Raw genomic sequence first — 14272 nt, forward strand, 5'->3', positions numbered from 1 at the left:
CTAGGGCTTCCATATTTAAGAGAGACTTGTAGCAATTCTCACTGGGGATTTGACTCCATGCTGACCCCAGAGTTTGGTCTCTGGTAGATTAAAATGAGCCGGAAATCCTAAAATCCCTGGATGACCCCTTCAAGGGATAGATAAATAACTTCAAAATTGTGAAAATGGCAGTGGAGGAAAATGAGGACCCAGAGTCCCCAAATCCACTGTTGCTCTGTGCGGAGTGTGCCAAGACTTGCTCTTTGATGAGCAGGGACATGGACTCCCTTAGAAATTTGCCACTGTTGTTGTTGTTCAGGTCTCCTTGATCTTAGGTTGTGGCCACAGATGATGAATTCTCTCTCGAGCCCGACATCACTGCTCTCCAAGCCCACACTCTCCTTTCAATCACAAGCAGGTTGCTAGTATGTGGGCAAACTTCCATACATGGTATGGGGAGCAGACATGACTTCATGCTCTGCTGTAGACGAGAGGAACTGCCAAGGCTCAGGCGCCCAGTCCCCCCAAGTGTTCCTTGGTTTTGGAATTCTTTTCTCTGGCTGCGTGGTAACTAGACCACAGGGGATGCTTTAAATTTGTAGGCACACCCTTACCTTGCAGATTCTCAAACCCAACCTCCAGAACCTCAGGGTCCCAAAAGAGCATCACACAGGTACACCCACAAGCATTTGGAAAACATCTGACAATAAATATCCATTTTACAATACTTCTAATGGAACAGACCTGAAAGATAATTTTAGGTCAGCAGCTTAAGAGGGTCAAGGAGTTCAATTTCTTTTTGCTGCATAGATTGTTTCATTTGGGGGTGGAGGTGAGGCCAGGAGGATCTGACTGTTTCCTTTAAGGAAATGTTCATGAGTAGTTTACATTAAATTACTGTTTTGTGTTCCTTGGTCTTGCAAAGTTTAAGAAACATTGACATAGAAGACCTCATAAATTTGGGGGTCCTTCAAATTCCATTCCTTGGCTTATTATTATTTTGCTGAAAGACATTACAACAAAGAGATACATTTCTTCTTGTCCAGATGGAAGGTGTATGTTTATGTGGATTAGAAATGAAACATAAAAGTCCTGGGTAGAATGGGTCAGGTGCAACATTTTTCTGATAATGTTTCTTGGGAATCATATTTGGATTGACTGCTGAGATCATGCAAAGAGAGAGAGAGAAGTGAGGCACCATTATCTGATAGCATACTTAATCAGAAGAAGTGGGGGGTGAAAAAAAAGGGGGAGGAGGGAATAAGAAAAAATGAAACCAGTAACCACCAGACAATCAAGCCCAAACCCAATTTCAGTTAAAGAAAGAGGTGCTCTTCTGGTTGAGGGAAAGTTTAACATCTCAATGAAGACAACCCCCTTAGAAGACATCAATTATGGAACAAAACCCTTTATTTTTCTTTTAAATTTTTAAAAATATTTTATTTATTTGACACAGAGAGAGGCAGAGAGCAAGCACAAGCAAGGGGAACGGCAGGCAGGGGAGAGACAGGCTCCCCGCTGAGTGAGGAGGGCTCCATCCCAGGACCCCAGAACTCAAGCCGAAGGCAGCTGCTCAACCAACTGAGCCACGCAGGCTCCCCAGAACAAAACCCTTTAAAAATGTTTTTGCTTATTCCTTCTGAGAAACATCTCCTCTCCTCCGTTTCCATAAAACACTAGTCAGATTTCATTTGCTGGAGCAAATGTTTTTCGACAGACTTGACTTGCTTAATTTTCCTGACAATGCGTGCAGTTATGTTAGAAACTTGCATACACTTGGAAAGGGACATGAGACACTAGGAAGCCAAAACGCCCAGAGGGGCAGCTATATATTACTGCGCTAATCTTTTCCCTTTCTCACAGTGTGTGTGTTTGTGTGTGTGTGTATGTGTGTGTGTATGTGTGTGTGCGCGCGCTCGCGCGCGCACGCGCTCCCCCTTGGACTTACGGTTTGGTTTGGATGCACAGTCGTAACACATGGCTACTATGTTCCGACTGGTAAGGGCTAAAGTTAGAAGATTTGTAACGATTACTGTTTTTCTTTCTCCTCTGTCTCTTGAAAACTGGCTTAAAAAGACTGATTTAAACAAATGAGCAAACAAAGCAACTCTTCATCGTAGGCTGGAACATTTTCAGAAGTACTGTTTATTTAACTAGGGTGGGAGCGTAGGTGAGAGTGTGTGCACCTTTTGAGACTTGGTTTCTGCAGTACACACTCATTTTGGTAATCGAGGACATACTGCTGGATTTAAGAGGTCAAGACCAAGTCAGGAGCAGAAAGGAGCTCCAAGTTGTGCGAAGAGGAAGGCGGCCACCCCTAGTGAGATAACTAAAGATGCCCCAACTGGTAGGAAATTTGCGGAGTTTTAAATCTGTGTCTTTGCTCCTGCAGGTCACCTGGAAAGTGGGTACAGATTTGCCCTGTATCCCGGCCCTATTTACAGCCAGGGAGAAGAGAAGAAACCTTGTGGCCAGACAACTGCAAAGCGGAGGAGTTACCCTCTTCATCAACTTTCTCTCCTCCCCTAGACCCAGAGGGCACGTCTCGACTCCGCTCCCCAGCCGGCATCCCGCTTCTCCACTAACAGACAGCACGTCCCCTTTAAGAGTCAGAGGACGCCTCTCCCTTTCTCCTCCCAGTGCCCCCGCCCTTCACACCTTGGGTGGGAAAAGAGAGTGGGGCGGGGTGGCCGGAGAGGCGGGAGGGCGGGATCACGGCGGGCGCCCCAATGGCTCTCCGGGCTGGTCGCCCTGGTCTCCGGCAGCCAATGAGCAGTAGGCAGGGGGCGTGGCGGGGCGCTGTTGCAAAGCGTCCAACGTGGGCCGGCCGGAGGCCGCGGGGCGCGGAGCCCGGGGGGTGTGTGAGGGCGAACGGCCGGGGGTGGGGCTTCGGGGACCCGCCAGGGCTGGGCCGCCTAGGGGCCGGCGGCGAGCGGCCGATTGTTCCGCCGCGAGGTCGGCGGGGTTCTCGCCGAGCTGAGGAGCCGAACACAGCCCGGAACTGCGCGCGCGCTCTCTGCCTGCGGCGCTGGGACAGCGAGGCGCACGGGGCCCTCGGAGCTGTGCGGGGTGACCGCGCCGTCCAGCCGCGGGTCTGCTGCTCGGTGCTCGGAGCCGAGAGGAAGATGCATTCGGGCGCACAGGTCAGGCTGCGAGGCTGAGCGCCTTCCGTGCAGCAGCGGCGGCAGCACTGCCCTCGGCCGACGGCGGCGGCACTTGGCGTGCGCGGGGCCTCAAGAGCCGGCCGGGAGCGCGGCGGGAGGACGAGGAGCGTCGGCCGAGCAGCTCTTGCCCGGATCCGTGGGCTTCGCGGCGAGTACAGCCGGCTCGGCCCGGATGGGCGCGGGGCTCGCGGCCCCAGCCGGGCGCTGCGGAGCGGCCCGGGCACCGGGGGCCCGCTGAGCGCCCGAGCCGCGGCGGCGGGGAAAACTTGTGCGGGCGGCCATGCCCCGGCGCGGAGCCTAGTGCCGAGCGCAGTCCCCGCGGACCGGCCAGTGTCTGCGGTTCGTCCGGGACCTCGCAGCCCCCGCGCCCGGAGCTCGCCGCGCGCTCCAGACAAGATGGCGCGGCCGGTCCGGGGAGCGTTCGGGGCCCCGCGCCGCTCACCCTGTTCTGTCCTGTGGCTGCTGCTGCTGCTTCGGCTGGGGCCGGCGACGGCGGCGGCCGACCCGCGACCGCCCTGCGCTGCCGCCTGCACTTGTGCCGGGGACTCGCTGGACTGCGGCGGGCGCGGTTTGGCGGCGCTGCCCGGGGACCTGCCTGCCTGGACGCGGAGCCTGTGAGTGCCGCCCTCCCCCTGAGCCCCGGGCGCTGTCACTTGGAGACGGGCGGCGGGGGTGCTTAGCCGGGATGGGGGTGCGGGCTGAGGGGTGTGCGTGTGTGTGTGAAGTTGTATGGGCTGGAAACTGTTCGCTAGGCTTCGTAGTGGTGAGATCGTACATGGGGCTCCGGAGGAGTGTACATGGGGTGTGGAGGTGAGCGAGCGTGGGTCGTGGGGGTGTGGAGGTGAGAACGTGGGCTGGTGAGGGTCCGGGGGAGAAACGAGTGTGCCTCGTGGGGTGTGGAGGTGAGCGAGCGTGGGTCGTGGGGGTGTGGAGGTGAGAACGTTGGGTGGTGAGGGTCCGGAGGAGGAAAAGAGTGTGCTCGTGGGGTGTGGAGGTGAGAGAGCATAGGTTTTGGGGTGTGGGGGTGAGCGAGAGTGGGTCGTGGAGGTGTGGAGGTGAGAAGTGGTTGCCGAGGGTACGGAAGAGAAAAGATCGTGCCTCGGGGTGTGGAGGTGAGCGAGCATAGGTTTTGGGGTGTGGAGGTGAGCAAGAGTGGGTTGTAAGGGTGTGAGGGTGAATGGGCCCTGGGGTCTAGGAAGATCTGGGAGGTAGTGAGTGGGAGTCTGGAGGTGAGGGAATGTGAATGAAGAGTAGAGGCGAGGGTGTTTGTGTGTAGGTGGAGAGTGGGAAACATCTGGAAGGGAGAGTGTGAGGAAGTCTCTCTGGGGTCTTCGGGTATGTATTTCTTTTTTTCCTCTCCTGTAACCCAACTCTTTGGTGTCTGAGCTCCTTGGCCTTCCAGTGGGTAATGAAGGAAGGTGACTCTTGGCTCCAGTCTTCCATTTACATTATTTATTAGTGAGAGTGCATGCGTAGCAGCCTCCTAGTCCCCCAGGACCCTGGTGGCCTGACTTGGCTCTGGCCAGAGTAGAAGACAGCCTTCCCTGGAGGACTCCCGAGTTTGGGGGCTTTGAAAGTTCTTGGATCTATGACCGCTGAGGGTGTGTGAGTCTCTTTCCACCTGATGGGCGTTAGGGAACTGTGTTCCAGACCCTTCTTGTCTATTCCACAGGGGCCCTGTTGGGCTTGATGATCCAGTGGGGTGGAGCCCACACTTCAGCATTTCTCCTCTGTAAATGTGCAAATTAGTTTTGGAGTACTTCAGGAGAGGGTGCCAGGGACATGGTTGATTTAAGCTGTTTGTTTCACCTGAAAGAGACTCTTTTCTGTGCTGTCAGGATTTTGGCCTATCAGGACTTAGTGGGACCCTACTTACAGGAGATTTGGCAGGAAAAAACTACTTTAGACTTCTATAAACATGGTAGAATATAATAGCCTTTTTTCTACTTCTAAGAAATCTGGTTCCTGAGTCAAAAATCCTATCCAGTTATCAGTAATTAGCATCTCTGCAGGACTATTAGTACTCTCCAGAAAAGACCTAGCTTGAATCTTCTCCTTTTCGGTTGAATAATTAGACATCTTTCCTAGAACATAGAGGGGCACGGAGTAACCTCAGGCATGACATTCACTGTTTAAAAAAGAGAAAACTGGTGATACAAGTTTTAACTGACACCTGTGGCTTCATCTAAGAAAATACGGTCTGGGTATCTGGCTGCTATGAGGGGAAAGAAGAGAAGTGGATTTCTTTCCCAGGTGAAAATCCGGTACCTCTGAAAACAGGGCACACGTCTGGCACTTGGACCCCACTACATGTTGCCTAATGAGCAAGTACTGCAGAGTTCTGAAGCTGGACTTTGGTTGTGGTTAGGTTTTCTCTGCACTTCTCTGCTTCTTCTGTGGAATTCACTGACTTAGTGAAAACCAGTGGTCGTGGGGGGCTGGGGTTAATACAGGCAAGTGGCTGTTCTGTAGTGGGAGACAGAGCCCAGCATTGCCAGTAGGTAGTATTTTATTTACTTGGGGCAGTCTGGGGTATGGTGGTTTTTCCTCTACATAGTCCTAAGATCGTTTTTAAAATAAAAAATCATGTGGGCAGAATCGGAATAACTTCTGAAGTGTTCACCTGTTGGAAGAATGACTATCCGTGCCATATGTCAGTGGCATTGTGGGGAAAGCACTTAGTGCAGGAGTGGTGACTTCGCCCAGAGGACAGTGTGTCCTCTTATTTGTACTTTCGTGTGGTCACAAGATCCACTTTGCCTTGTCCTTTAATTTTTGGAGCAAAACTACTGGCCATTTTTTGGGCTTCCTGTTGCTTAGGAGTGACATTTCACATGACATAAATACCTTTCAAATTGCAGTCTTTTCCCTTTTACTCACACATTTGATGACCAATAAATACCAAACTGGGTATTTTGAGCTTCAGTAGATTTGATCATACTGATTATGGTGTTAACCGATTAGATTTTGAGATGTGAATGGTGATTTTTGATTAGTATGTGGCAATACCATGTTCACTACAAAATGGGTATCTTTTGAAAAATATTTGTGAAATCATTTTTTTTTCTGATTAAAGAAAAATGAAGTGTGTGTGTGTGTATGTTTTAGACCAGATTTCTCCATTTAAGTCATTAGTCTTGTTCTGAGTTTTCCATCGGCATATTTATACGGTTTATACTCGTGGCTATGATTCAGCAAGACTTTAGGGGAGAAAGTCTCTGTATATAATAAAATAAAATATCTTGCAGTTTCACCAAGTTTACACCCTCCGAGTCCATTGTGTCTAGAAAATGCTTTGAGCTCGTTTATAACCCCATGAACTAGATTTACTGCAGCTAGTTCAAACAATTTCAGGCCATGGGTTTGAGATAGAAGGGGACCTGTGGCTTTATGGAACTTTTTTTTTTTTTTTTTGCTTTTGTAAACAGTGCATCTAATTTTGGAATTGCTCCCTAGGCCTAGCGTACGGAGAGTAAAACTTTGTAATAGTGAATGTAAATGCAGTTCAAATAGAAAAAATGGTATGGCAGTGGTAGAAGGGAAAAGACGTTCATTCCTGGGGCCTGAGGATAACTTCTGCAGCACAATAACTTATGGTTGCAGTAGTTGAGCCATAACTGAGTCTGCCATCCCATTGCATAGGTGAGATTGGCATAGTCCAACCAGCACGTTCATGAATAGCACCAAGGATTGCCAAGCCTTATTCCAACTTCCCAGAACCTTAGAAGAAGTTGAACTTCTTAGAACTTAGATGTTTGCTTTCTTTGAAATTATTTTTGAGAGCAGGGCTTGAGAAGCTGTTGAAGCAGTATTAAATAGAATTTACCTTAGACTCTTCCCTGTGGCATAAAGTTGAGCACAGCATGTTGCCAGTGTAAGTGTTCTGGGGCTGAATGGTGGCTCATGGGATTGTGGTAGGAAGGAGGGCAGGCCCTGGAGGAACAAATCCGGATTCTCAGTCGTTCTTACTGTGTGTGGTGGGGGGAGTGGGGGGACGACATAGCTTTGAAAGCAAGGACTTTCATTCAAGGACTCCAAGTGCGGTTATCCTGAGCCACATTGAGTGTATTGATTGGGGTCTCTTTGTATTATGTCTCCTTATGTGTTTGCAGTACCAAACTCAAATCTAACCTTGTCGGTTTTGGGCACGGAAAGTGGTGCTCGAGATTGCATTAGAAAATAAACACCAGCCAGAGGTTGCCATTGTAGTTGTGAAGCAAAGAGGGCCTTTGTCTTTCAAATTTTACAGCTGTGCTGGAAGGGCCAGGTGTGCAGGGTGTTGTGAATTAAGGATTTGGAAAATACTTCCCATCCTGTTTATGCAAATTAGCTTTAAAGTGATGATGACCAAATTGTTCCAGAACCTCAGCTGAGATTCTTTTGTGTGTGTGTGTGTGTGTTTAAGAAGTCATTATTGTCAGGATTGTCCTGATTAAGAAGTTGATTATTGTCTGCCCATTTTTCTCTTTGTGTCCCTATATAACTTAAGAAGAACTCAGCAGACCTTGAACATCTTCTGATTTATGAGGATGGACAAAGGGTGGTTTGGAATAGGGAACCTTTTAAACATGGCTTAATAGCAGAAAATCTGAAAGGTACAAGTACCTTCAGAGTTTTAGGTACATTTAGCTTGGCCTCAGAGTCCTTTTCTTTGCAATAGGTGTCAGAAGCCTGGCCTCCCCTCCCCTCCAAGATGGAGCACTTGTCAGTTACCTGTTTGAGTACGAGAAGTCTGGCAAATAAAATTAGTTGCCTTGAGAGAAAGACATACTATTTAAGTCCCTCTGGTATGAAATTATGGCTATCAAATCCAAGTTTTTGAATACTGTGAAATTAGGAAGTGTATGGAGACTCCCAAGTTCCCATATAAGTGAACTGTGTTGGCACACAGTGTCCCTCTTGCCTTTAGGATATGTCAGAACCGTTCATGCCCCCTTTCTCGGGGACTATTTTAAAAAAGAAAATACCTCTTTCCATAATTACATTTGGTCACTAGATTTCACAAGCTTTGGACTTTGGAATGTATTGTCAGGAATAATTCATCATGTCCAAAAAAACGAAGATGATTCAATGTAATGTAATAAGAGCTGTTTCCTACTGGATGTCCCGACGTCCTGGCACGCCAGGTCTGCTCCTCTGGCTAAAGGTTTCTCTCCCTGCGGTGCTCATTTCTTTGCCTGGGTTCCCCACGCAGCCTGCCCTGAGCACGTCGGGATGGCCTCTGGCTGACCTTTCTCTCCCTCAGACACCGGGCTCACAATGAAAGGGCCTCTCCCCCATTCGCAGAAGTGTCTCCTTGCTGCAAAGGCTGTTCAGCATCCTCCCTTTCAGGGTGGACAGGAATGTGAGAGAGCCACTAGGGTTTTGTGTCACTGAACAATGCACCTGGCCCAGTTTTGTGCACCTGCTAAAGCCCTAAAGGCCTGTTAGCCACGGAAGGGGTGGTTGTTTAACATGGCCTGTGGTTATTTTCAAAGTGACATCCACAGGAGAGAGAAGTCTGGAAAAAGGATTCATTGAATTCAAAGTCTCTATAAGTAATAATGGATGTTGGTTGTACCAGGGTCTTTTCTTTTTCTCCATTTGTTTAAAACTCAAAGGGATTCTTCTGACTTACCCCATAGGTTGAAGGACTTTAAGTTTCCTGAGCAAGCCTAATTTTCAACTCCTTTTGAAAAGAGCTTGGTGACATTTACTCACTGGGGACCTTCCCCCTCCTCAGCAACTGCAATTTGAAACCCTGGGGGTCTTTTAAAAGCCGAAAGGACTCTGGGCTGTGTTAATATTCAGAGCTGTTTACAATGGATGCAGTTTCAAAGGCTGAAGGCATTGTCTTGAGAGAGGAGGGAGGAGGGGTGGAAGAAAAATTCCCAGGCAGAGGAGGGGAAATATCTAGAAATCCCCAATGTTCCTTGGCCTGTGGGAAATTCAGGGACTGTTAGTGGTGTTTTTCTATGACTTAAGCATGACCTTGAGCCTATGAGGTCCCTTCCATCTGCCTCATGGCTTCAGTTCATGTTGTGTGTCAGTAATGTGATTGTCTTCTGCTTTTGTAGCAAGTTAAAGTCTGAGAATCAGCAGGAAGCTCAGATCTGTTCATATCTCCCCATGCAAAGTGGGACTTTAAAGACCAGAGGTTAAAATTTTCACAATAGTTTACCCTCTTGGAACCTGCACTTATTTTTTATATAACTGTAGAGTTTAATAGTACAGACTTACCAGTTTAACCGGCCAGTTCCATTAAGAAAGTTTCGACTGAAAAACTTTATACATGACCATTATTGTCATGAAGCAAAGTGAATAGATAAATCAAGATTGTCGAAAAAAAATGAAAATTGTGGTTCCTCTGTGGTCTAATTGGAAGTTGCCAATTTGTATCCTTGTTTTTGTTTTTGTTTTTGTTTTTTGGAGGGGGTATGCTTACAAAGTTTTCTTATGCAAAGGCTTTTTGTTCTATATGTTTCTGCATTATTACATTTTATATAATCTAATACTTTATATGTGGTTTTTAATCCAAGTATGTTAGGCATACTCTTCCGAAACACAAGCTATAAGCCCAAGTGCTTACAGAAGTCACTCAATTTCTTAAAAAGCTGTTCCTCCATTTTGCTGGGTTTCATGCTTTTTATGTCCTCCCTTCAGTTGTTCGCTTTGTCTTCAAAATGAGCATTCTCTGTCCTGGGTGTTGGCTTGGGTTATTGATGGGGAGAAGACTGGTTGAGGGTGAAGCTTTCTTCACTTCTACTCTGTTACGTATGTGGATGCCCTCATCCCTGGTGATCACACCCAGCACACACCCTTCACTAGGAAATAGCGATGAAGAGATTGAAAGTTATTTCTAGGGGCCATCCCTGGCTCCACTACCCCACAGCTCATGTGTGATTGGGGACGAACCTCCTTCCTTCATCTCTAAAAAGGGGATCATGATATTCTGTGTGGCAGTTGCTGTGAGGACAGAGTTAGATACCCATGTGTTCAGCCCACTTCCTCAATGGGAGTCTGTCAGCTCGCTGATGATTCTGGAGCATAGTTCAGAGGTGAAAGCCTGAGTAACTCAAATTTTGCATCTTCTCATGGCCAGTCCCTCTGTATCAGATTTCCTGGACAGAGGCTTCCTAGGAAAAGCCAACTTTTCTGAAATGAAGGCCTGTTTTGGAGTGGGCAGGTGGCAGGGCTCACATTCCACGCAGCCTTCTCTCGTGAAGGTTTTGGTGATATGTATGAAGTGAAACAAGTAACACTTCATGTGCCCTTGGTAATCTCAGACCAACCTGGCGGGCAGGCGGGAAGCTGTGCAAATTATACAAATTATACAATTAGCAAAAATTATTGAGGTGGTTTATAAATGTATTCCAGTTGTGCAAATACTTCTGTCTCTTTAGCATTATCCTTTGGGAGGTGGGTGTGGGAAGGAGGCAGAGAAGTGAGAGGCCCTTAAACTAATAATTTTATCCTATTATTTCCCTGGTTTCATTGAAACTGAACCCTACTGAGACGCAGGTCATGCCTCTTGGTCAATAGCTTGGAAAAATGCAGGTGCGCTCTTCCAGACGGGGGTTAGGTTACAGACTTTGGGGCCAGCTGAATGCTGCGTTGTACCCATTTCTCTTTGGAAGTATTTAAGGGTGGAGGAGGGGTGAGGAGAGTTGATTGTTGGGCTGTATACAGAGAGCTGGAGAGCTGTAACATTTTTCATTTGTTTTGGTTTGTTGGCCGTCGAATTATACGGGACACGGGTGGTGAGCACAGGGTCATTGGAGGAATCTGGCGAGGATGCCACCTGGAAAGCCCTTTGCTGTCGTTCCTTCTGTACCTGTACTTGCGTCCCTTCCCCAGTGAATGGCCATGATTCACAGCCTTGCCCACAGGAACAGCCACGATTGTTGGCGTCTTTATGACTATTTAATCTGGCATGACCTGTAAAGCCCATTGTGTGAACAACCAATCCGTTCATCTCTGCAAGTCCTAATACATCTTGGTTTCCTTCTGAACCAGGATGCAGGTTCCAAGCACTGCTTGCTCAGTTTGTCTTGGCAGAAAGGTGGCATTCAGAGAGTCTAAAGAAAGCATGGCCTGTCTCTTTTGAAGCACTTTGCATTGATTATTCTTTAAACTTCTGGGGTGCACAGGTCTCTATAATCTTCTGAGGTCTGCAGGGTTTTCTTTTGTTTTGTTTTTTTCTCAAGGCATCATTATTAGGAAGACAATGAATGAAATGAGTGAGGGTCTATCCAGCAAGCAGAATTATCTAGTTGTTGAGAAACAAGGTGGAAATGATGGAGGATTTTTTTTTAAAGCTGATTAAAAAAAAAATTCACAGCATCATCATCTTCTAAGACCCCTTTATGTAGCATTTAACAAGTGTCCCCCCCACCCCTACTTCCTGTCTTTTGCTCCTTCCACCAATTTATAATCTGTCATTCAAGTAACTTGTCACTTATCTTAGAGCATAGGGTGCCCTGATAAATTCTCTCTCTCGCTGGATTACCTACTTGATGATAGCCTGTTAGATACACTGAGAAGGAACGAGCACTTTTGAACTGGGGGACAGATAATCCTGCTTTCATTCCAAACCTTATAGTTGCAGAGCTCTCTGTTTAAAAGCATTTGTGTCTCAGGCATTAGCACTTTGGGCTGGATAGAGAGAACTTGACAGGCCGGGCTCTGCCTGCTCAGAGGCGGCTACCAGCTGATTGTGGGGTACGCTGTTGCGCCTATAACTTTTTTTTTCTTGCGAGAAGATCTAAAGAGTCTGATTTAAAAAAAAAAATCTGCATGTGCAGCCAGGGACTTTAAAGAAACAAACTCATGTCTGTTGGTTTAGTGTGTTTTTTCTTTCCTTTTTATTAAGGAGAGAGCAGACATCTCTAGAAGTGTGCAGGATCAGTAGTGAGTTCTCTGTCCCGTCCATCAGCTTCAGCAGAGATCAACCCATGGCTCCTGTGTGATCGATGCCCCAACACACTTCTCCCCTTTCGTGTTTTTTGGAAGCCAATCCAAACATACCATTTCATGTGTAGATATATCAGGTATTATTATTACGAACAGCTTTATCGAGATATAATTCACGTACCATACAGTTCACTGTAGGGTGGTTTTAAGAAATGTGAATTTGAACAACTTTTGAAAAAAAAATCACTGTTTAAGTGTGTTTTTCCAAAAGGAATTTTGGTTAAGCTATATATTTACAGAATGTTTATTGAGCACATACTGTGTGCGTTCTGAGTTTATGTTCTCAGAATAGGTGTTTTGGTCCTTCTTATGGGAGGTGCTTAGAAAGTTCTTTGGTCCTACAGTCCTTTGCCAGAAGTGTGCAATTCTGATTCCTCTGTCCTCTCGTAGCTCTTCATTGGGATGTTTCTATGATGCTATTAATTGCTGATTAGAAGCCATTAGTGAACAAACATAACTTCGAATGGGTCGTTTAAAAAGTGGTATTTCAGATATTGTTGGTTAATAGAGGGGTAATTAGCCGGGTGTAGTTAGGTCTTGAGTCTGAACTGAGTTAACTGTTGTTTACTTTGCAAGGCCTGACCCTCCGGCTGTGGCTACTTGAGGCTGCTTTAAATAGAGTGAGAGGCTACGTTCCTGGAACCCTCTGTGCTTGATTTAAACTTCACAATCTTGAAAATGCTTTTCTTCAAGTAGCTGCAGAATGGTTTGGTTTGGTTTGGTTTTGTAAAAGTCCACGGTTTAGTTTCTCCACAGCCTGCCCTGCTGTTGTTATTTGAGGGAGACCCTTGGAGATTTTACACTGCCACTTAATTAGGAATCTGAATGGGAGTTCCCTTGTTCCCCAAGTTCTCTTCGCTCATCCTGGTCTGTGGAATGATTTCCGTATTCTCTCTGTGAAAATTGAGTTCCATTTCGATTATGGGGTGTTCAGTGGTTTTAAAAGCTGTCCAGTGTGGTCAAGTGAAACTCATAGACATAGTAAGCTTAATTAAATGTACATGATATTTGATTAGACACCCATCTTACAGTGGATTCTACCTTTGGAAAAGTGGGGAAGCACATGCCAGAGGGTTTAAGGAAAGTTTATGGGGAAAAAGACTTAGAATTGAGAAATTTTGGCTGTGAACTTAATTTCTGTTTTGCACCTTGGGAGAACTATGTTCCTTCATCTGATTTCAGCAGTGTGGTACCCTGGTCCATCACCATGCATCTTGCCTACATTGTAGTTTGCATTTTACTTTTAATTATTATTATTAGTAGTAGTAGTAGTATTTGTCAGTGATTTCCTCCCTCCACCTGGGCTGGTGTGAGTTTCTGGCACACAGGCTCCCAGTGCTTGCAAAACTTATAAACAGCCAGAAGAGCTCATTGCTTCCAGGAAGTTGGTTGTTGATGCAGTGAAGTGATGGCTGCATGCAGAAGCTGCAGCTTGCAGGGGCCGGGGTTTCCTTCTGTCTCTGGAGGAGAGGAGATCCAGAAAGCAAACTGAAATGTTGTGTAGCTATTCAAGCCTTCCTCATCCCAAATTCCCCTGAAGGTTTTCTCAGATTTGGTGTCTGTGGAGGACTCTTGGCCAGGGGTGATTTGACTTCATCAAGGGCTGTGCTTTGCCCAAGAGAAAAATCAGGAACTCTGGAGATTTTTGGGTTCTTTCACAAGTTCATTTGAAACAGTACTTAGAAATGATTAAATTATATTGAATTCCAGACTGTCCTAAAATAACGACTGGCTGACCTCAAATATTATTTGTTGGGGGTGGTCTAGAGAAATTTATTATATCTGAAATCTTGGAATTCAGTACATCTTTCTGGACAGAAAGGAGGCGACATTTTCATGAAGCTTCGTAAAGGGGCTCATGACCAAAGAGGGATAAAAACTATTGAACTAAAAGGAAAAATTAATTTTCTTAAAACTCTGAAGGCAGACATGTGGTAGGATGAAAAAAATAGCCCATGGCTGGCTATCAGGTGACATTGGGGTTTTGTCCCAGCTCTGTCCCTGATGGGCAGTGTGACCTTGGGCTAATGAATTAATTTCCTTTCTGGAGAGGGATGTATGACTTCTAAGACTCCTTATTTTCAGGTTTATGATTCTATCCTAATTGAAGCAAAGAGGGAATAAGCTTACTACTCATTGGATGATAAGAATTAGAAAACTTATCTGTGTGTCTAGGA

The 14272-nt window shown here is 46.5% G+C and overlaps 1 protein-coding gene across 6 annotated transcripts in view; it reads left to right on the forward strand.

Annotated features, from left to right (window-relative positions):
- The first annotated feature begins 3360 nt into the window (after positions 1–3360).
- LRIG1 (leucine rich repeats and immunoglobulin like domains 1) overlaps positions 3361–14272 on the forward strand; it is a 110736-nt gene continuing 99824 nt past the window's right edge. For all 6 annotated transcript variants that reach the window (XM_034997954.1, XM_034997955.1, XM_034997956.1 and 3 more), the window contains exon 1: positions 3361–3757. In XM_034997954.1, coding sequence (XP_034853845.1) covers positions 3540–3757 — 218 coding nt within the window. In that variant the 5' untranslated portion in view covers positions 3361–3539. The remainder of the gene's footprint in view (positions 3758–14272) is intronic.

Source organism: Mirounga leonina, unplaced genomic scaffold, assembly GCF_011800145.1.
Source record: "Mirounga leonina isolate KUSES-001 unplaced genomic scaffold, KU_Mleo_1.0 Mir_94, whole genome shotgun sequence".
Taxonomy (NCBI): domain Eukaryota; kingdom Metazoa; phylum Chordata; class Mammalia; order Carnivora; family Phocidae; genus Mirounga; species Mirounga leonina.